The sequence below is a fragment of the Hypoxylon trugodes genome (genome assembly GCF_022578975.1).
Source record: "Hypoxylon trugodes strain CBS 135444 unplaced genomic scaffold F4822scaffold_2, whole genome shotgun sequence".
NCBI lineage: Eukaryota > Fungi > Ascomycota > Sordariomycetes > Xylariales > Hypoxylaceae > Hypoxylon > Hypoxylon trugodes.
Window position 1 is genome coordinate 3780696 of NW_026250017.1, and position 20599 is coordinate 3801294.

At 47.7% G+C, this 20599-nt stretch overlaps 8 protein-coding genes across 8 annotated transcripts; 7 read left to right on the forward strand and 1 right to left on the reverse strand.

Annotated features, from left to right (window-relative positions):
• Positions 1–151: 151 nt before the first annotated feature.
• On the forward strand, positions 152–1266 carry F4822DRAFT_426089 (GNS1/SUR4 membrane protein; the record flags this gene model as incomplete). Its single annotated transcript, XM_051460478.1, has 3 exons — positions 152–541; positions 607–889; positions 968–1266. The coding sequence occupies 3 exons, from the start codon at positions 152–154 to the stop codon at positions 1264–1266; spliced, it is 972 nt and encodes a 323-aa protein (XP_051318660.1).
• A 2577-nt stretch (positions 1267–3843) lies between these two features.
• Positions 3844–5022, forward strand: F4822DRAFT_426090 (uncharacterized protein; the record flags this gene model as incomplete). Its single annotated transcript, XM_051460479.1, has 2 exons — positions 3844–4053; positions 4108–5022. 2 exons carry the CDS (start codon positions 3844–3846, stop codon positions 5020–5022), a joined length of 1125 nt encoding a protein of 374 aa, XP_051318661.1.
• Positions 5023–7590: 2568 nt separating this feature from the next.
• F4822DRAFT_426091 (MFS general substrate transporter) lies at positions 7591–10034 on the forward strand (the record flags this gene model as incomplete). The annotated part of the gene is made up of 4 exons (XM_051460480.1): positions 7591–8397; positions 8464–8792; positions 8847–8904; positions 8958–10034. 4 exons carry the CDS (start codon positions 7591–7593, stop codon positions 10032–10034), a joined length of 2271 nt encoding a protein of 756 aa, XP_051318662.1.
• A 494-nt stretch (positions 10035–10528) lies between these two features.
• On the forward strand, positions 10529–12738 carry F4822DRAFT_426092 (heterokaryon incompatibility protein-domain-containing protein; the record flags this gene model as incomplete). Its single annotated transcript, XM_051460481.1, has 2 exons — positions 10529–11836; positions 11908–12738. 2 exons carry the CDS (start codon positions 10529–10531, stop codon positions 12736–12738), a joined length of 2139 nt encoding a protein of 712 aa, XP_051318663.1.
• Positions 12739–13244: 506 nt separating this feature from the next.
• Positions 13245–14743, forward strand: F4822DRAFT_426093 (S-adenosyl-L-methionine-dependent methyltransferase; the record flags this gene model as incomplete). Its single annotated transcript, XM_051460482.1, has 6 exons — positions 13245–13406; positions 13468–13594; positions 13659–13782; positions 13839–14287; positions 14354–14536; positions 14610–14743. 6 exons carry the CDS (start codon positions 13245–13247, stop codon positions 14741–14743), a joined length of 1179 nt encoding a protein of 392 aa, XP_051318664.1.
• A 1484-nt stretch (positions 14744–16227) lies between these two features.
• Positions 16228–17040, reverse strand: F4822DRAFT_144881 (uncharacterized protein). The gene is made up of 2 exons (XM_051452897.1): positions 16784–17040; positions 16228–16714 (listed from the first exon to the last, which is right to left on the reverse strand). The coding sequence occupies exons 1-2, from the start codon at positions 16863–16865 to the stop codon at positions 16371–16373; spliced, it is 426 nt and encodes a 141-aa protein (XP_051318665.1). The 5' UTR covers positions 16866–17040; the 3' UTR covers positions 16228–16370.
• F4822DRAFT_145478 (FAD/NAD(P)-binding domain-containing protein) lies at positions 16977–18593 on the forward strand. The gene has a single exon (XM_051452898.1). It carries the CDS (start codon positions 17217–17219, stop codon positions 18456–18458), a length of 1242 nt encoding a protein of 413 aa, XP_051318666.1. The 5' UTR covers positions 16977–17216; the 3' UTR covers positions 18459–18593.
• A 171-nt stretch (positions 18594–18764) lies between these two features.
• Positions 18765–20199, forward strand: F4822DRAFT_392528 (UPF0103-domain-containing protein). Its single transcript, XM_051457213.1, has 2 exons — positions 18765–19162; positions 19252–20199. The coding sequence occupies exons 1-2, from the start codon at positions 19002–19004 to the stop codon at positions 20069–20071; spliced, it is 981 nt and encodes a 326-aa protein (XP_051318667.1). The 5' UTR covers positions 18765–19001; the 3' UTR covers positions 20072–20199.
• Positions 20200–20599: the final 400 nt, after the last annotated feature.

Consider the following 20599-nt stretch of genomic DNA (forward strand, 5'->3'; position numbering starts at 1 on the left):
ATCTTCTCCGGCTTCGTGCATCTTGTCAAAGTCAGAAATCTATTATCAGCAATCTCCTCGTGCTGCATCGGATCAGTTCAGCTGTTCGCTCTTCAGGAGTTCGGCCTCCCTAATCAGTCTTCTATATCTTTATAATTCTATTTTGTTAGCCATGTCTTTTGATACCGTTCACGCGCCTGGCGTGATCAAAATCGCACCATGGCAAGCTTTCGACAGAGTGTGGACATCCGTCATGGGATACCACGCGAATGAATTCCGATTCAAGGAGGGGGTGACTCCAATGTCGACGCTGAATGAGACGGTGGGAATGATTGTCCTGTATCTTGTGGTTATCTTTGGTGGTCGTGAGTTCATGCGCAACCGTGAATCGCTAAAGTTAAACGGCCTGTTTAAGGCCCATAACCTCTTCTTGACACTCCTGAGCGGTGGTCTTCTAGTTCTCTTCATTGAGCAACTAGCCCCTACCATTTGGAAGCATGGTGTCTACGAGAACATCTGCGGTGCAGATGGCTGGACTGATGAGCTCGTGACCCTATACTATGTAAGTACCTGAAACCCGTAATCCATAAACCGCACATACAAAATTTGAAGTCTAACTGGTAAAAGCTTAACTACATCACGAAATATATCGAGCTGATCGACACCGTCTTCCTAATGGTTAAAAAGAAGCCTCTTACCTTCCTGCACACTTATCACCATCCAGCAACGGCATTGCTTTGCTACACCCAACTCCTCGGCCATACGTCGGTATCATGGGTCCCGATCACGTTGAACTTGACGGTGCACGTTGTGATGTACTGGTACTACTTCCAGAGCGCCCGAGGTGTCAAGGTCTGGTGGAAGGAGTGGATTACCAGGATGCAAATTACGCAATTCATCCTTGATCTCGGTATGGGGTTTTCCTTCGATTCGACTGGAGACGATACACGTGGAGAAAACCCTAAGCTGACATAATTTTCAACGACAGGTTTCGTGTACTTTGCATCGTGGGACTATTTCGCAAGCGCCCACGCTCCGTATCTGCCCCATGTGGGGCGATGCGCGGGTGAACCATTCGCAGCGGTCTGTGGGTGCCTCATCTTGAGCTCGTACCTGGTTCTGTTCATCATGTTCTACATTGCCACCTACAAGAAGGCATCCTCGCGAAAGGCCAATAAGAAGGCCGATAAGCCTGCGGTGTCCTCGATGAAGCAGAGCGCGGCCATGGTCGCGGATAGCTGCAGCGGAGTGGAACACATGAACAGCTCGTTAGTAGCTAGAAAGTGATTCGCCGTTTACTTTTCCTATTCGAGCTGTTCGCTTGGATACTCGCATGGACTGTGGGGACCTAGCGGTCACTTATCAGGTACCTAGGTATATCCAAGTTCCAGAAATGAGCGAGAAAAAAGGGGAGAAGGGAAGAACGTGGAGGCCAGGGAAGGGAGATGATAGGAATGAACGGATGGAGTTGGCGTTCGTTATCCCCATTTGCATATCTGCATTACCCATCATCACATTTTTTTTTCGACTTTGATTTTTTTGCATCTATCGTTATGAAAATGTATAATGCTTAGTATTCTAATGTACCTTAGCACATAAGACCTGATCCTAATTCGATCGCTTTAGGAGTAATGAGAATGAACTGAATAATTTTAAAATGAATCAGACCGAATAAACAAAAACAAGAGAACGCGGGTCGTGTATGCAAGGCGCTTTGTCATGTTGACGTTAATTTGACACTCGTTGAGTGAAGTTGAAGTTGAGGCGTGACAGCCAAGACCGATTTACAGGGGAGTAAATCTCCCTTAACCCCTGTAAGTTACAGTGACTAACGACTACTTAGATATCTATTTTGAAGTAAATGGGTACATCTACTAGTACCTGTATATGCCAGGGGGGTATAGACAGGGGGTTTAGAGCAGCTTGATGTACACGTTACATTCTTATTAGCTTGGCAGTATCTTATTTCAACGGACTTCGTACCTAACCAATCACCGCTTTGACGAACCAGTCATGTATCTAATACCTAGCTAGGTAAGCCTGAAGCTCGAATCAAGGAACAAAGGCATTTAATCACAGGGGGTTTTCAGCCTCTCCATCCCTTACCCTCCTGGCCCTAGTCCTAGTCCTTATTAAAACCGGCTAAGGTAGGTAATTATGTTGAATTCGATGGCGAAACTTTACAGATTCCCATCCTTTAGTCGTTATGGGTCTAATTAACTGTTTATAATAGATACAAAAAGCACGTCCTTTTTCGTGTCTGCAAGTTTCATTGCCCATTTCCTATCCAATCATATAAATACCGACCCTTGTTATTACTGTACCTAGCCCATATTCTTATCTAAGAAAGTGAAAAAGAGGTAAGCCTGGTAGGTTACATACCGTGCGGCACCTTCAAAACTTGATGGGGGCTATCCGCTCTTTACCATAGGATCGAGATCGATCGATGATACCCTACGAAAGCCATACCAGCTTTGTTATTGGTTCAGGTTGTTTCAAATAACTCAAATGTAAATATCTCTCTTACTGGGGAAGTCTAGGCAAGTCTTTTCTTTGAAGCTCACTTCCTATCTGATATCGTAGTTAAGTAAATATCATGATAGTTTGTTATAATGATGCTATTCATCTACATCGTAACGTCATTGCTTTTGACGTCAAGTACTAGAAACGTACTAACTTCTCCGTAGTTTTTTACAATTTCATGCAATCTCTGTCCAATAACGATCTCGATGTTTCAGCCGGCACGCGGAAGCCGGCTCACTTGACTTACTTGAACTGGTTAAACAAGCGCCTACTCATGTCGGCTTATTTAAAAGGGACCTACACTTAGGAGGTGCGCTATACTAAACTACCGGAATTACAGAACCCGGATTAAGCAAAGGAAGTGTGAAAAAAAATTTCTTATCTACATATACAGAGATACATCACTACATGTGACAGTGATGTAACAGTTGGTAACACATTCGTCCATTTACGAAAATCCAAAAGCCAATCTCCACTCGCGAACGACAACGAACACGTCACCTAAGAGATCTAGAAGGATAAGGAGATGGGGATGGAAAATGGTTAGGTACGGTCCCATGGTATCCAGTCAACAAAGCTACCCAAGGCCATAAGCACAACGAACATAAGCATGCCTAAGCGGGTAAGAAGAAGGAAACACCCCCGTAACGGCGGTTCCCTGAGACATGTCTGTATGTGCTGGGTGGTCTAATGCTTCGAGGCGCCGGGTAGACTTAGACAACCCAGCACACTGTCACCCTATTCGCCATGATCCACTGAACAATTCTCGTTTACTTGACTCGGAAGAATTAGCACCTTCATCGTCGATAGATTCGTGGGGATTCCTCCCAGTTTGGACAATACTGAACCAACTGTTTAGTCGTTCCGTCCCCTTGGTCTCAGGCATGTCAATCGTTGCCTAATTAAACTTGACAACTCCTAGTCTCATGCTAAAGAACAGGCAAAAAGTAGCTACTGCCTGGCTGCTTTACGTAGTGAAAGTAGAGACCAGCACTCCGTGGGTTAACTAACTTGCCGGGCATTGTATTGTACCGTTGCTAGCTGCCACACAGCTCGGACTAGCTTGCCGCATCCTTCTTCCCATGATATCACTTGCTTGGGGCGCGGGATAGGTTCCTTCCTGTCTTTCAGCTCAATCTTATAACATATATGTGCGAAAAGTTACGGAGTACCGGCGTTATTGTACTTGACTCCAAGAATACAAGCAAAACTCATGTTGATATTTCATCCCACCCCTTCATACCAACTAAACGGAAGACGAGCCTTTATACGATAGATCCCGAAGTTTCTTCACGTTTACGTTTTCTTTTGTTTTTTCTATTCATACTCATATCTACCATAATGTCGACGACGTACATATTAGGTTCTATCAACCAAAGTCGAGGGACATCTTATGATCTCGTCCCTGAGGGACCCCTCGCGGGGCTTCAATCATCGAGGCCCTCTTTCGCAAACCTCATATCCCCTCATTTAACATGGTCAACGTTATGGTTCACATTGCTATGCGTCTTCATCGCGTTAAATATCAAGAATATGCCATTTATGTGGCACGTAAGTAATACCTGCCCAGCTTAATTCTATTCTATAGATTAACAAATTATCAAGTTGCGACTAGTTAATGCCTTTCGTTTTATTCTCCGAACGCAGCGGCCAGCTGTGCCGCTCACGCCGTCTCATATATTCCAACCTATCATCACATCTTCAACGGCGCAACTCATGGAAATCGACTTCAACATGCATAAATCTAATTCATCTTACTTCGCGGATGTCGATATCGCCCGCACTCATCTAGTCTGTACATTATTCGCCAAAGGCATCGAAACGATGCGTGGTGGAACCGCAGCATATACCGGATCAAAGAAACCCGTTTTTGGTCTTGCGCTCGGCGCAGTATCGTGCAACTTCAAACGCGAACTAAGGCCCTACGAGGAATACGAAATGTGGTCCAAGATCCTGACTTGGGATGAAAAATGGATCTACATAGTCACGCATTTCGTCCGTAAGGACGCTGCTAAACCAAGAAACTACTCATTATACCCAGAACAATCTCCCAGCCAAAGCCGACGGAATAGCGCCGATACGTCGGATGAGGACCTGCTACAACGCTCCAGCGTTGACGGCGCATCATCCGGTGGTAGCAGTGGTAACGATAGCGACGACATTAAGCCGGAGAAGCACATATTCGCCACCGCCCTTAGCAAGTGCGTCTTCAAGTCCGGCCGAAAGACTGTCTCACCTGAGCTGATGCTGCAAATGTCGGGCCTGTTACCCGTGGGTAATTCCGATAACAAAGAGGGTCAGGAATTTGAACAGGTTACACTGGAAGAAATCGAGGCGCAGAGGCAAAAGGGGCTCGAAACCGCGAAACTTCTCGCGGGCCAGACCCAACAGAGCCTGGAGGCCGAGTTCGCAGGCCCGGACTGCGAGGCCTTAGGCAGACACACGGACGGCGCGGGCATTGTTGGGGTAGTAAACACCTTGATGCAACTGGCTCGGCTGAAGAAGTCACAAATATTATGAACATCATCATTTCCTCCTTCATTAATTTTAGATACGGTGGCGTTATATATATCTTGCATCGCGAAATCCTACAGCGACCAAATCTCGTTTTTGTGGTACTATACTATATCAAATCCCTCTAGCATCACAGCATGATAGATAGTTAGAAGCATAATGAATTAATACATTAACATATATTATATCGCATTAATATCCATGTATTCATTGACTGCATCGCAAATTACCAAGATGATTTGTAACATTACTCAACCGATGCGCCCGTCACAAGGCCTGATAGTGCATACATGTGCGCCGAGACATTTACCGTTATTCACCTCAGTTTGGGAGGGTGTCAATTACTACATCGTATTTCCATATGCATGTTTTAGATTCATGAACTGTGCCGGTCGTAAAAGTGAGGCGATTAAAGCCGAAGGCCAATGCATCCATCGCCTTTGACATGTATACCTATAGGAGGTAAGTAAGCACCGAAATGACTGCTATTTACAACATTGTGGCGTCGAAAACAAGCTCTAGGCGTAATTAGACGTACGTAGGGCGCCGATATCATATTTCCCCTACATGAGTCCACATGCAATAAGGTAGTAGGGACTTTTTTTTACGAGGGCTTTGTGGTCCATTAAGATTACGAGTGACTAGAACTGGCCAGACGTTGTGAAACAGAAAGAATAATATTTCTCCTATAGGTTCGTTCGGTTGAGGGAACGTTGGAACCGCATCTTACACCCACCATTTGGGCTTTTTCGGTAACAACTATCTTTTATCTCTGCCTTACTTCTATGGACCTATAATTAATATTTTATTACTTCCTGCAGTGATAACAGACCCTTAATAAACCGAAATGGGATGAACCCTAGCAATATAATATCACCTATCAAAACTACCCCAACCGTGCAGATTGGCGGAATTACGATCCCTGCCCCAACCGACTCAGGGATACAATATATCGAATACTTCTTGTACTCGGTCAATGCCGAGTACAATAGTGTGTTCCTCTCCTCTGCGAGCCACGTGGGCCATGATACATCATGATCCTCTATTTAGATAGACCCAAGATTCAAGGCGCCTGTATGTCTTCAGCACTAGGAGAATATTTACATCATGCAAGTGAGAATCTTTTTTATCTTCTTACCCTACTAGGTAACTTAGACCAAAAGAGAATAAGTCAGGTACCTAGACGAATGGATAGATCTCTCCCGAGTTCCGCACCTATGCGGGTAGAACACGTAAGTAGTGGAGGTAGTGTAAGGAAGTAGGTACATAATCTTAGTCCTATGTAACAGCGGGTGTGTGGTGGTAGTGTACCGCCGTTTTGTGCTGACGTATTTTATTTAATGTTGAATGTACTCGATACTTGGTCTTAGTGCGGGTACTACGAAGTACTAAAACGGGAAAAGGGCCAAAAATATTGAGTACATATAAGTAAGAAAAGGAAACAGGAGCAAGAAATTATTGGCACTATGTACCTGACGTAGTAGATACTTGGGTACTTACTGTAGCCGTGCAGGGTAGGAAGATAATGAAGAGCAGGGGGGGTCACTGGCGTTCATCTGGAAAGATCAAATCCCGGGATACGGTGGCTGCTGCCAAGCTGCATCGGTGGCTTCGGCCCACCTCCGCTAGTGGCCCACTCCCAAGACGGCGGGATGACGATCTCTTCCCCTTTTGTTCCGAGCTCCCTGATAGCTTGTCTCTCTCTCGCTTCCCTCTTGGTCCTTTACAACCTATACGCGCTAAAACTTACATACAGCTGACCTACACATACACCTACTTGATAGAATCTATTGACCTATTTACCCATTCTTAGTTAGGTAAATCTACATTCCTCTATCATAACAAGCCTCTCTTTCAATGTACCCCTGGAAGGGCAGCCGTCGAGGCTCTATTATAGCTCTCTTAGCTCAAGCCGGGCGTTTCTCAGCTCGTATCCACCGCAACGGTAGGATCGACCGCGCCGTCTGAGCACTAATTTCTAGAGCTATTGAATCTTTCCGTCCTGCTTTTTGTCCCCTTCTATACCAGTTTGTTATTGGATCAAGGGGCACTTCAGCTTTTCAACCTAAGGTTATAGTGATCGCCGACCTTAACACGTACGCACCAAATCCGCCATGTACCTTTTCATGTCCCGGATCCCCCTCAACTATTCCTTCTCTTAGTTCGTGGGTCTCTTCGCTTGTAGCCGGACCGCCCAGCTTTGTCCCATGTCGGCAAGTGGCTTCGTTACGGAAGAGTGAGCGAGTGAACGAGCGAGTTGTGTAGGAATATGGGTTGTTTTTCTCTTAATTAATTTACCGGATCGAGATCTAGCCCCATATACCGACAAAAACAAGGAATATTAGATGTGGGGGCTTTGTTTTTGCACAACTACGAACTAGGGGGTTCTTGGTCTGGGCGGACTCGGTATTGGCTCTGGAGTTGTCGTGTACAGGTTCCTTTTAGAGCCTTGCGGAATTAGATGCGGATCGTCTATTAGGCGCACAGTGACGTCGGCTCCTCAATCCGCCCCAACGGCAACTCGGAACCCAGCTTGACCGGGGTGGTAACACAGTTGCCAACAGACGCGTCTTGATGATTCCCTACCGCCTCTATTACATTCGTTCCGGATCTGGACCTACATGCACTGCTACCCTGGTCATCGAAACTGTTGAACCTGGCAAAAGGCAGCAGCAGCTACAGCAGCGCAAAGGCGACATGGAGGAGGACGGCGGCCATCGTGCCTCATCACCAGAAGACGACGCTTCGTCGGTGTATCATTCTACGTCTTCCCACGAAGGCGATGGCAGGGCCAGTCGTTCCTCTACGGAATGCGATACTTCTAGCCAATCCAACGTCACCAGACCACACTCAGTCTCTCCTTTCTGGCTCGCCGAAGAGCTCATCGGGACCGTCTCAGGGTTCAAAGCCGCTCATTCAAGGGAATTATCTTCTACGTCAAGCAAGACTCTAACAGGCGGATTCAGCGAAACGGGAAGCCAGGTTCGCCTTCACTCCTCGAGTCTTTCAGAAGCAGATCGCTACACCACACTGGCCGATCTCCTAATAGACTCAGCGCCTCACTTACGGCACCTAGCTACCATCAGGACCGACGACTCCAAATTCTTAATCGCATCGTCCAAACCAAAGAACCAGCTCGTCACCCCCGTCTCAGAGCAACGGCATCCAGGGAAACCGGGAGCGCGTATCAGCAAATCCTCGAAGCTGTATGAGCCCGACATTCCAGAGGGAAGCGATGAGCAAAGTCAACAAACCTCTACTTCAGAAGGCGACAACGCCGAAAATGACGGATTCCTCAAGGGAATTCCTTTAATATTACTTACCATTGGTCTCTCATTAGTTGTTTTCTTAATCTCTATAGATCGAACTATCATCACAACAGTAAGTAAGAGGGGTTGTTGTCGTCTACCCATATCGAAATGCGTCAATCGACTAACATAACAACAGGCCATTCCTTTCATTACCTCCGAATTCCAGTCTACAGCGGATATCGGTTGGTATGGTTCTTCATATCTCCTTACGGCATGTGCCTTTCAGCCCGTATTCGGGCGCGTATTCACTCTCTTTAATGCAAAGTGGTCTTATCTCCTATCTATGTTAATTTTCGAAGTCGGATCTATCATCAGCGGCTTCGCGCCAACATCGGCATCTTTAATTATTGGGCGCGCTATTGCCGGTTTCGGCAGCGCGGGTATCTTGACGGGAAGTTTCGTTATCGTAGCTACAGCCGTTCCTCTAACGGTTAGGCCGATTTATACAGCGGTGGTTGGATTAATGTGAGTTCATGACCAAGAACCCTCATTGTTAGCCACAGTAAACTAACTACTCAGGTTTGGCGTTGGTGCCACGGTTGGTCCCCTTATCGGAGGTGTATTCACGGATTTAGTAGTATGTGCCTTTTCTACAGCCATCACGTCTCCGACTAACTAACATCGTGATAGACATGGCGATGGTGTTTCTGGATAAACCTTCCGGTCGGCGCCGTGACCATCATCGTGATGATCCTCGTCTACCATCCAAAGCCCCACGTCGGACCCAGGCCGAAACTCATGGACCGCCTAGTCAAGTTAGATCTCATCGGTAACCTGATCCTCCTAGGAGCCGCCGTAATGTTATTCCTAGCCTTGGAATACACCCTCACAGGCGCAGCCTGGGCCAGCGCTGAAATAATCGGCCTCCTCGCCGGCGCCGGTGTCACAGCCATCATATTCGTAGGCTGGCTATGGTGGAAGCAAGACCGCGCCCTAATCCCACCGGCCATCGCCAAGCAGCGCACTGTCGCTGCCTCATGCCTCATGGCTTTCTTCACCTACGGCGCCCTTCTTGTTCATACCTATTTCTTACCTATCTGGTTCCAGGCCATTCTTGGCTACAGCGCCATTGAATCTGGTGTCGCCATGATCCCATACTTCGTCGCCAACGCTCTGTTTTCCGTTCTCTCTGGCGTATTCGTTTCCGGCGTCGGATACTTCACGCCCCCTGCCATCCTAGGCTCAGCAATCGGCACCGTGGGCTGCGGTATAATCACCCTATTCCGCCCAACCATGAGCACAGGCGCTTGGATCGGTTTCGAGGTCTTAGCTTCAGCCGGCTTCGGAATGTCTATCCAACAAGGGTTCACAGCCGTGCAAACCGTCCTCGGACCAGATGACTTAGCTGTAGGCACAGCCGCGGTCGTAGCTTGTCAATCACTAGGCGGCGCAGTGTTCATTTCCGTGGGCAATAGCGTGTTTCAGAACCGCCTCGCCTCGCTCATTGAACAGACCGATCTCCCTGGCCTCGATGTCCGCGCCATCGTAGCCGCGGGCGCCGTCGCTTTCCGAAAACTAGTGCCCGCAGACGAACTACCTGCTCTGCTGGACCAGTATAACGCCGCGCTACACACGGTACTCCTAGTCGCGGTGCCGTTAGGCGGGTTAGCATTCCTGTCATGTTGTATGATGGAGTGGAAGTCGGTCAAGAAACCGGCAACGAAGAATCCGGATGCCGAGAAGGCAGAGCGGACGGAGGCGGAGTAATAAAATGTTACGCATGAACATATACTAAGGTTGGGTTACATTATTTCAGGGCAGGTCTTGGTTGTGTCTTTGTATTACTATGAGTACCTAATGATGTAGTTTATAATGGGCGTTTCTCGGTGGAAAAGTGGTAGGGGTGTATATCGGAGCGGCGAAGCATGGGGGACGAGGAGTATCTAGGTGCTTATTTTACCAGGTACATTTTATACAATACTTTTGCATTCAATTCACTCAAAGATGCGGTGAAGGTCGCATGCGTGTTATGATGACTTCTGTGCCAGCTGTATATTCTATGGGGTCTGATTAGGACAACCTAGGTAAGCAAGACCCGGGCGTCGACACGATAGTCCGTAAAAAGATTAGGGGCTCTGGGAAAGCTCTATATAACAGTCCCGTAAGCCCCGAGAAGTTCCTGCCATAGTTCAAAGCATGAAAAGTGTGTCATCTTTCACCGATCAACTGTCATATCTTACTTCGTTTCAAATAATTCTATCATGTCTGAGGGTGAACAGCCTCTCTGCCCTGCATGCAGAGAAGTTGACATAGACGGTCAGCTCGAGGAGCGCTCTAATGACCCAGGTATCCGCCTCGGCAAATTTTGTACCATCATCAATACGACTGACTGTGTGCTCTGCTGGATAGTCACAGAAGCTATGTCGCCTATTCTAACTGAGTCCCTGCTAAAATATGCCGAGGGCAAAGAGGATACTCTTTTCGTATACTTAACCCCATCCGACACCTTTTCTGCCCTCAATATTTCTTTACGATTCTTTAATTCAAATGAGACGTCCAGTGGTATCGAAAACTCGATTTGTTGGGATGCCCAGCCATTTCGACCGTCGTTACACGTTGACATGAACTATCTACACAAGAGTAGACTGTTCAGCAGCGAAAAGCAACGTCCATGTTTCTCCGCTAGGATGCTCCCGCAGGAAACCTGCGACTTCGACTTAATACGGCGTCATCTAGACAATTGTATAGAGCACCACAAAAGTACCTGCGGGCGGAATTGTACCATACTCATCGAGGCGGAGGATAGCTCACTTGTGTCAGACCAGTGGCCACTTAACCTTCGCGTCATTGACGTGGAAGAGATGCGAGTGACTGATGCACCACTGGGCTGTAGTTACATCGCATTGTCCTATGTATGGGACAAGAGCCCTCCCAGCAAACCTTTCGAGGAAATTTGCGTATCTGGAGGCTTGAAAGAGTCGGAATTACCTCAGACTATCGTAGACGCGATCAACGTCTGTCGGCAGTTGAGCGAGAAGTATCTCTGGGTTGATGCGCTTTGCACCATCCAGAATGACGAGGATGACCGCTCCTTACAAATATCTCAGATGGATAAGGTCTATATCTTCGCAACAGCGACCATTGTAGCGGCTTGTGGGGATGATCCAAGTCAAGGACTATCCTGCTTACGCTCCCGTGACCCTCCGCAGGTCGATTGCTATGTTCGGGGAATCCACTACATCGCTAGCGGACCTCCTCTAAGGCGTCCCTTAGAAAAGAGCCGGTGGAACACAAGAGGATGGACCTACCAAGAACTCAAATTATCTCGAAGGCTCATAATATTCACATCCATCCAACTGTACTTCGCCTGCGCTGAGGACACGATTGCTGAAGATACTGTACAATGTATCTCTGGTTATCGGCAGACATCGAAATCGGATATGCCGGTGTGGTCCATACTGAAAGATCCTCTCATTGCATCGTGCTGGGACCTTTACAATATCGCAATCGCAGAATTCACCAAACGGAGCCTCACCCTTGGCTCGGATCGACTTCCCGCTATTTCCGGGGTACTCCGCTGCCTTAGTCGATACTGTAACGACTTCTTCCTTTGCGGGCTCCCTACTGCCTGCTTTGGCAGCCTTCTGCGTCTTCAAGAAGATTTGACAAGTGGCCTAGTTGGAGCTGGGTAGGATGGACAGACCAAGCGTGGAACCCAGCTAGCAAAGCAGTTGGTGCTCAGTGGGGACGAGCGCAAAAAACATTTGTGACAACTCTCAAAAATCTGAGGTATCGCGGAACGGACGGCAAAAGGATAGCCATAGACCAGGCGCCTTCAGATGACCAGATTATGAGCTGGCTCGACTACGGCTTGTTTGGACTTTGCCGTGACAAACATAAGGCCGTTAACCAAGCCGCTTCTCCAACTTGTGAGGACGAAATTTTTGGCCATCTCTTGTTTACAGCGCAGTCGAGACCTCTGTCGATTGTGCCAGAAAGCAATCCTCCCGAGGACTCGAAGCTCCGCAGATATCGCATTCTTGACGATAACAATTGGATTGGTACCGTATTCCTGACCCGTGAATGTGCAGCGTCTTATCCAAGCACGACGCACGACTGCAAATTTATCCGGTTAACTAAATGCAGCATAAAGGCCGGCGAGCTGGCGTCCAATTTGCTCGAGGGCCTCGGAGACTGGAGCACATCCCTTTCAGACGACATGCTCAATCCGAAGGCCGGTGAGCGAGCAATCTTTGACCCTCTGTATTACCAACCCGCCAAGTCTAGGAGAATTTCAAGGGTTGGGAAGAGCCGCCGCCGTCGTAGGAGTTACAAATCCAAACCACCTACTATACACCTGAGCCACGTTATGCTGCTAGAAAGTAATGGTGATTCTGTTTATCGTAAAGCCGTTGGACTAATCGTTCAAAATGGGCCTGGCTGGCCCGAGAGCGACTTTTGTCTAGGATAACGACTTCAACTTCTCATAGTGCCGTCGCTGATAGGACTCCCGCCAGATTTGGGCCTACTACCAAACGTGGTGGTCACGCTGCATGTTCGGTGTCAAGAACAGACAACAGCTTGGCACCTAATGTCCTACGCTAAGAGTCGCGAAGATAATCTAGAATAGTATAAGTAAAGGTTTCACTATAGAGGAAAGGAAGGAATAGGACAAGTGGGTCATAACAGTATAGCTCTCAATAATACTTAAGCTTTACCCCTTTTTGACATGTTAATGTATCATTCGTCTACGCGCCGCTGAGCCACAGATAGACCCATTAAAGGAGCGGGTAGTCTAGACATCAGGAGGGTGGGGTCCAAATACCTATAATCGCGGCAATACTTAATGATTCATGAAGACGGCGAGCCCATCTGGCGCTTTTAATATCTTCATTTGATTGATCGTTCTCTGGTAGAGGAAAAACCAGAATAATAAATCAGAAGCATACCTAAGTATTTCGAAGCACGTCCGACAATATGGCCAACGCCGAAAAGTCGTCTGCAGATTTCATTGAAGCTGCGAAGAGTATTCTTGCTAGCGGAGATGAGGGGGCCCGCAAACAGATGTTTGGGGCGGCCATGCAGGCAATGGCAATGTTGGAAACTCCGGTCGATACAATTTGGAGAATTATTATGTCCGTAAGTGCTGGGAAAAGAACCGGTTATATTTCACAGTGGATTTCTAACCCAGAATTGTCAGCCGCACGCCCCTTCGGCACTGATGACCCTAATCAAAGCCGGTGTTATCCAAGAAATTGCGAAGACAGACTCTCCTTCATCGGCCGATCACCTGGCCAAGGCTACAGGCGCGGAAAGACTCCTGATAGGTATGAGAATATCTGCTAAGGCTATCCGGATTAGAATAAGACACAGAATACTAATGTCGTAAAGTGCGGCTTTTGCGACCCTTAAATGCTTTAGGTGTCGTGAAAGAAGCAAGCCAGGAAGAATATGCCCCTACAGCTATCACAAAGGCTCTAGTAGATCGGGTTCTGCTTGGGGGATACCAATTCATGTAAGAACGGATTTTGTCCTTATTAGAACGGCGGGACTAAAGCGCAAGTGTATTAGGTTCTCCGCAGCTACGCGATCCTTGGCCAATATGCCGTTCTACTTGGAGAAGACAGGCTTCAAGAATGTGGAGGGCGCGCCAGGTCCCTTCCAGGACGCGCACGGCACGCAGGACAACATGTTCGAATGGCTGATCAAGGACCCTCCGATGATGGGCAATTTCAACGCCTTCATGACGGGCCAGCGCATAGATCGCAAGCAGTGGTTTGACTTCTTCGATGTCGATGATATCTTGCTCAAGGACGCCAAAACGGATCCAGATGCTACTTTGGTGATTGATATCGGTGGCGGTGAGGGTCATGACATTGCTGAGTTCCACAAGCGGTATCCTAGCGCGCCCGGACGGCTAGTTCTCGAAGATCTTCCACCTGTCATAGATAGCATCCAGGAGCTCACTCCGAAAATCGAGCGCCACAAGCACGATTTCTTCCAATCACAGCCAATCAAAGGTACCCATGATTATCATACCCTACCTCAACGATATGATTAAGCAGATGGCTGATGCGAAATAATAGGTGCTAGATGTTATTACTTCCGCTCTATCTTCCATGATTGGTCAGATGCCGAGTGCATCAAGATTCTCAAGAACACAGCCAAAGCTATGACACCAGGATACTCGAAATTGCTTTTGTCGGAGTTCGTCTTACCCGCCAGCAACACACCACTTTACCCCGCTTTGCTTGATGTGAACATGATGGGTATGTTGTCCCGGGGTCCGAGCCTTTATTGACTGATTGTTGATGCAATGTGCTAATGATACCTTTGACTCAGCTGTGCTCAACGGAATGGAAAGAACAGAAGCTCAATTTAGCAAGCTATTAGATGCGGCTGGGCTAAAGGTTGTCAAATTCTGGTCCGTTGGTGCGGAAGTAGAAGGTCTTGTTGAGGCTGTTTTGAAAGACTAAGTTACAAAGGAGAGGGTTGAAAATTAAGGGGGCTGTCATTTCATGCCCCTCACAGTAATCAAATACTGTGCTCGGTGATAAGCGCCACCTGTCTCATATTCCCTCATCTTAATTACCCCCTTGTCATCCGACCATGCTTTCTCTCAAGTGTTAGATTTATGTTTTCGAAGGTTATGTCTAAGTTTACGATCTAATAAAACTTTGTGGAAGCCGCTCTTTACATGTGAGCTGTTTTGTAAAGCTAAATCGTTCTGGTGACTTATAAAAGGAGGTAAACGACTCTGATTTCTTCCCGATATATATCTAGCCAACTGCTGTAGGAAAACAACAAACCATCAATAATGCTAATAAGAGTCGAACCTACACCCATATGAAAAGCGTCATACCTATCGGCGTCAACCGTCCGTAGCAATGTCTCTAAAGACTTATATCACAGGGCCACAAAACCCTAGTCATCATGCCGCACAGTGATATTCCTTCCTCCACGGTCGAGATAGCGATTGTCGAGAGTTTGTTGACGAGTTTCTCGAAAGCGAGGCTTCAACCCCCGTTAGACAGCCACGAACCCTGCCTGCCTGCTAGATCGACTGCTGAACGCCAAACGGCTCTTCCACTCGGCCCCGCTCTTCAGCTGGATGCCTCTCAACGGCGCTACGAGCAGCCTGATCGCATCGAAGCTAGATAAAATAGCTCTGTTTGATGCTGTGCAGAGGCATATAAGGACTGGCTTCCTATTAACCGCCCTGAATGAGAGATATCAAGTCGACCCCTGTGTTCCGGGCCTAACGACGATGTCGTCCCTATACGGAATGGAAACAAATGCGGGACCTGGACAACGGTTAGGTTACCTCGCTTCGAGCGAAGATAGAGGTTTTCGATGGAATCCGGGACATTTTCAAGAGTCTCGTAGGGACCAAGAGTCAACGGTTATTAGTCAAAAGGACCTAACATAATTGAGCTTAGGAGAGGCAGTTGATAGAGATGAGAAACCGGGCGAGGGACCGCCAGGCGGGTCGCGACAACCTTAGGGCAATTATTTAAGTCCAGAGCGTCAATCATTGCCCGTGTACAAACCCGAGATGGAGAACGAAGACATATCGCATGCTTGCGGGGCCGACTATACCTATACTAACCCGGATGTCGAGTAAACGTGCCCTGGAGACGTTGCCAGAGCAAAAACTTTATGGCAATAGTTGAGGGTAGGATGTCAACTCCGCATCCACCTAAGGACAATATAGTACGGAAGTCTCGTGTAGCCGCATTACAGGACAGAGTGAACACCGATCGATCATTCAGGACAAATGCATCTCCATTAGGAGCGATGCTTGTATTTGTCTTATAATATTTGACGTTTGCTTCCCGGCCTGTCTACATCGAATCTCATCATCAACGACCCATCACGGACCAACCCTTCCCACCTAGATCGAACAAGTAACCATTAGGCATACTGAACGAGATTGAACCCTAGGGAAGTCGTATGCTCGGGGAATTGGTGGGGGTTTGTCTTCAAGCTAACGGGTTTATTCTTCCTACGCCCGGTGAAGTTGTGGTGGTTTTATTTGGGTCATCGAGTCTACCATAAGAAAATGTACAAATTCCAATTTATTTTCAGGATGCGCGTGAAGCGTCAATACCATTGAACTTTTTCCTCGTTCATTTCCCCTTGCTTTTGCAGCTGTGCAAGCAGTTCCTTGATACGTGCCACGAGGGCTTTACCATACTCTGGGCCCAACGGAGGAGCAGCCTTGGAGAGGTCGGGTCGCAACCAGGGCATAGGCTTAATGCCGGACGAAGCCTTCATCATAACTTCAGCACCAGCATCATCATACCCCCCACCGAGAATGATGGCGACGGGTGGCTTCGAGTAGTCCTTGCTTCCTAATGTAGAATCTGACGGTACTGCCTGTTCACCTTTGAGGATGGCAGGAATTTGGGATACTCCAGCCTCGGGAGTCATAACGAAATGGATGACTGTAGGTACACATTCATACATTAGTCCCAGCTTCCAACATGGGGTGTTCAATTATGCCAAAAACCTACCATCATATTCGGGTTTGAGTGAGGCAATAACCCCTCGTCCAATATCTTCTGTTTTGCCGCATAGTATTACTGGGGCGCCCATGATGCTAATGAAGAGACGAGTAGTGTAATAATATATTGGAACGGTTATGCGAGTCTCGAAGGAAACGCAAATGTTTCAGCGTGATTGAAGTTTTGACGTTGCAAAGAAGCTACGAATTAAATGAATTGTTGGCTGAAAGGAGCTGACCTTAAAAGGCGGAAGGGTAGGCGACAAACAACGTAAGAAATATACGAGATAGGCATGCAAGGGATAAAAATGGTCTAACAAGTAGTATAATGGTATAACAGCCAACGTCTTATATAAAACAAATGACATAGCCCTCATGCTGTTGGCCGCCCATTCTCCGACACATTGTTACCAACTCTTCATAAACATACGTACCTAGTAATCATGTCCGCCACATCACCGCATCTCCTTATTGCCGGAGCTGGCCTTGGGGGGTTGGGTTTAGCCCAGAGTCTCAAAAAACGTAGGATCAATTTTACCATTTTTGAGCGCGACACTGGTCCTGATGCTCGGAACCAAGGTTACAGGATTAAAATCTTTCCGGATACTGTACCTGACCTACAATACCTCACCACACCAGAGCTATTCGCCGAGTTTGAAGCAACTACAGCTGAAACGGTTATGGTGGAATCGTCTATCAATGCCGTCGATGGTCACTTACTCGCTCGTCGTGCCTTGAAGGGCCCCAAACCATACACGGTCGACCGAGGATTTCTGCGCAAAGTTCTTCTTCGCGGCCTTGAAGACCGGATTCAGTGGGGGAAAGACGGAACTCACTATGAGATAGACGAAGCTAACCGAGACTCACCTGTCACGGTATACTTCGCTGATGGCAGCACTGCTTCTGGTACCCTCCTCGTCGGTGCAGACGGTGGGCACTCACGTATCCGCCGGCAGCATGTGCCAAACCACAAGATTGTTGACCCAGAAGCAATCTGCCTCTACGGTCGCACATCCCTAACTCCAGAACTCGAGCAGCGTATTCAACCGAAGCTATTAAGCGGCCTAGTCGTCGTTCGCGACGTAGCGCCAGTAATCCAGCAAATCATTTTCAACTCAGAATTGCCTATTAGCATGTTCGTAGAACGCATGCACTTCCCGCATCGTGGACTTGACCATCTAGATCTGCCGGAAGATTATATGTACTGGTCGATGCTGGCGCCATCTAAGCTCGTAGGATTTACGGAACAAGCGGTCTCCTCGACACTCAATTCCTTAACGCCAAAAGAGCTTGCCTTGAGACTGGCTGAAGAATGGGATGACTCGGCGCGGTGCCTGATTGAGATGCAAGACGAGACTTATGCCACTTCGCTTCGGGTCATCTCATCTACGCCTGATTTATCTGATTGGGAGCCATCTCAATATGTAACTCTCATTGGGGACGCTGTCCATGTAATGTCGCCTTCCGGTGGTGTTGGTGCAGCGATGGCGCTGAAGGATGCCGTCGCCCTCACTAAAGCTCTCGAGGGGCCGGATGGTGGTTCGCTTGATAGTATCAAAGAGTATGAAAGTACAATGCGGGCTGGGGCTAAGGTCGCTATTGAGAGAAGCTCTCGTGGGGGTAGGGTTCTTTATGGTCAACCGCCGCTCGAGGATTGCCGAGTATTTCCGTTGGATGTACTTTAAACTCACGATAGGTATTGCGATATTTTTGGGAATGGCAACTGCTCGCGTGATGTATCTAATTGTCAATATTTTATGGAATTAATTACAGAATACAACGTAGACCACTGTTAAACAAAAATCTGAATTGAAAGCAAGACTAGTCTCGGGACAGACCACTTCTATTTTGACGCATATTAAAACTAATCGAATGCGATGAGATATATGCAGATACAGATTACGTGACACAAGCTCGGAAGCTGAATAATCTGACATACGTCATTTCTCTCCTTCTAAGGCGCCCTTGTGAGCTGCGAGCTCTCCGATAAGGTTTCAGAGGGAGATGCGGGGCAGCGGGGTAGTTTAGGTACTACTAGCCCTACAACTGCTACTCTTACTACTTCTACTCGCCGTGGATCATCAGGTACACCGGAGCTGTCCGATTTCCCTTGTTCTTAGTTTTCTCCATATACATCCATCCTAGTAGTCCTCAAGGTTCTCTCTTCTCCGGTTCGGTTCTTGATAAAGACGCTGGATTGCATACGGAGGTACTTCGCGTCAAGGAAAATGGCACTACAAGGAACCCGGGAGGCTAGCCACGCTGATAGCTGGTACGATGGGGATCCCGATGTCCTGTCTAGCCAGCTAGATCGGTTCCTTAGTGAAGTGCCAAACACCATCGACGAAAATGGCCTCCCGATTCCTGGTGCTAAGGTTGTGATTGCGCCGTAGGTTCTTATTATCTCCCTTTTTTATTTTATATCTACTAGTCATTTATTATAAAACTATAAACTGGAAATCCTAACTCGCCCAAAAGGCACGCAGGCTACTCCTACTCAGGGCCTTGCGCAGCATGGGCGTATAAGACTCTAGATCTTAGCAAAGCGAAACGCGTCTTCGTCCTCGGTCCCTCGCACACGTATTACCTACGCGGATGCGCCCTAACCAAGTTCGCCAAGTACGAGACGCCGTTCGGCGACCTCACCGTCGACGAAGTAATCGTAAAGCAACTACGCGAAACGGGTAAATTCCAGACCATGCCCAACCGCGGCGACGTCGATGAGCACTCGCTCGAGATGCATCTACCGTATATCTACAAGCGAATCACTCAAACCTTCGCTTCCGAGTCTGAGGACCCGACCATAGTGCCTATCCTCATCGGCGATAACAACGGTGCGGAAGAGAAGGATTTCGGAAGACTGTTAGCGCCGTATCTAAAAGACCCCGAGAATGCGTTTGTAGTCAGCTCCGATTTTTGCCACTGGGGCTCACGGTTTAGTTATACGGCGTATGCGCCCGAGGGCAAGGTCGAGGAACTACAGTCTTTGAGTCGACGAACGCCGCGGCCGACGAATCCACCGATTCATGAGAGTATTAAGCAAGTCGATCACTTGGCTATGGATGCCGTTGCATCGGGTGATCATGATAAGCTTGTGGAGAACTTGAGACATACTAAGAATACGGTTTGTGGACGACATCCTATTGGCGTTACGATGGCGGCGCTGGAGGAGTTGGCTAGGGAGAAGCCGGAGGAGGGGAAGTATAGGTTTAAGTTTGTGCAGTATCAGCGTAGTAGTTTGGTGGAGGATGTTACTGATTCGAGTGTGAGCTATGCGTCTGCCTACGCGATTGTTTGAATGGGAATGGATGGTGAATGGTGGTTACTTGGGATGGGTGATGTAATGATAGATGAGCTCGCGCTCCGTCGGGTCGGTACCCAGACATATCAATGCTAGATGAGTTATGAGATTTACAATTTACGTCATGTCTCTATATTGACTATCGTGAAATAATCTTGTTTTCGGGAATTGTTCTGCCTGTCTATTACAGTATATTCCCTGACAAAATGCCTCTACACTATTCCGAGTTTAAGCTGGTGGTAAGACTTCTCTCGTCAATTGACTAGAAAGTAAGCTTGGTATTCTAGAGGATTATTCTCGATCAAGGCGGTATAGCATCGAGAGCATAATGCCGACTTTTAGGCATCTATCTAGGAGTTCGGTATACTAGCGACCGAAAAGTTGTATGAATGGACGAGAATTATGTTGCCTGCTCATGTCCCACCGTCGGATGTTACTCTTACTTCGGAGTGTGGGGATTATGGCTATAGTCGACTATCCTCGGGCGATTGTCAGCCACAACTCATTGTGAATTTTGTTGAATTT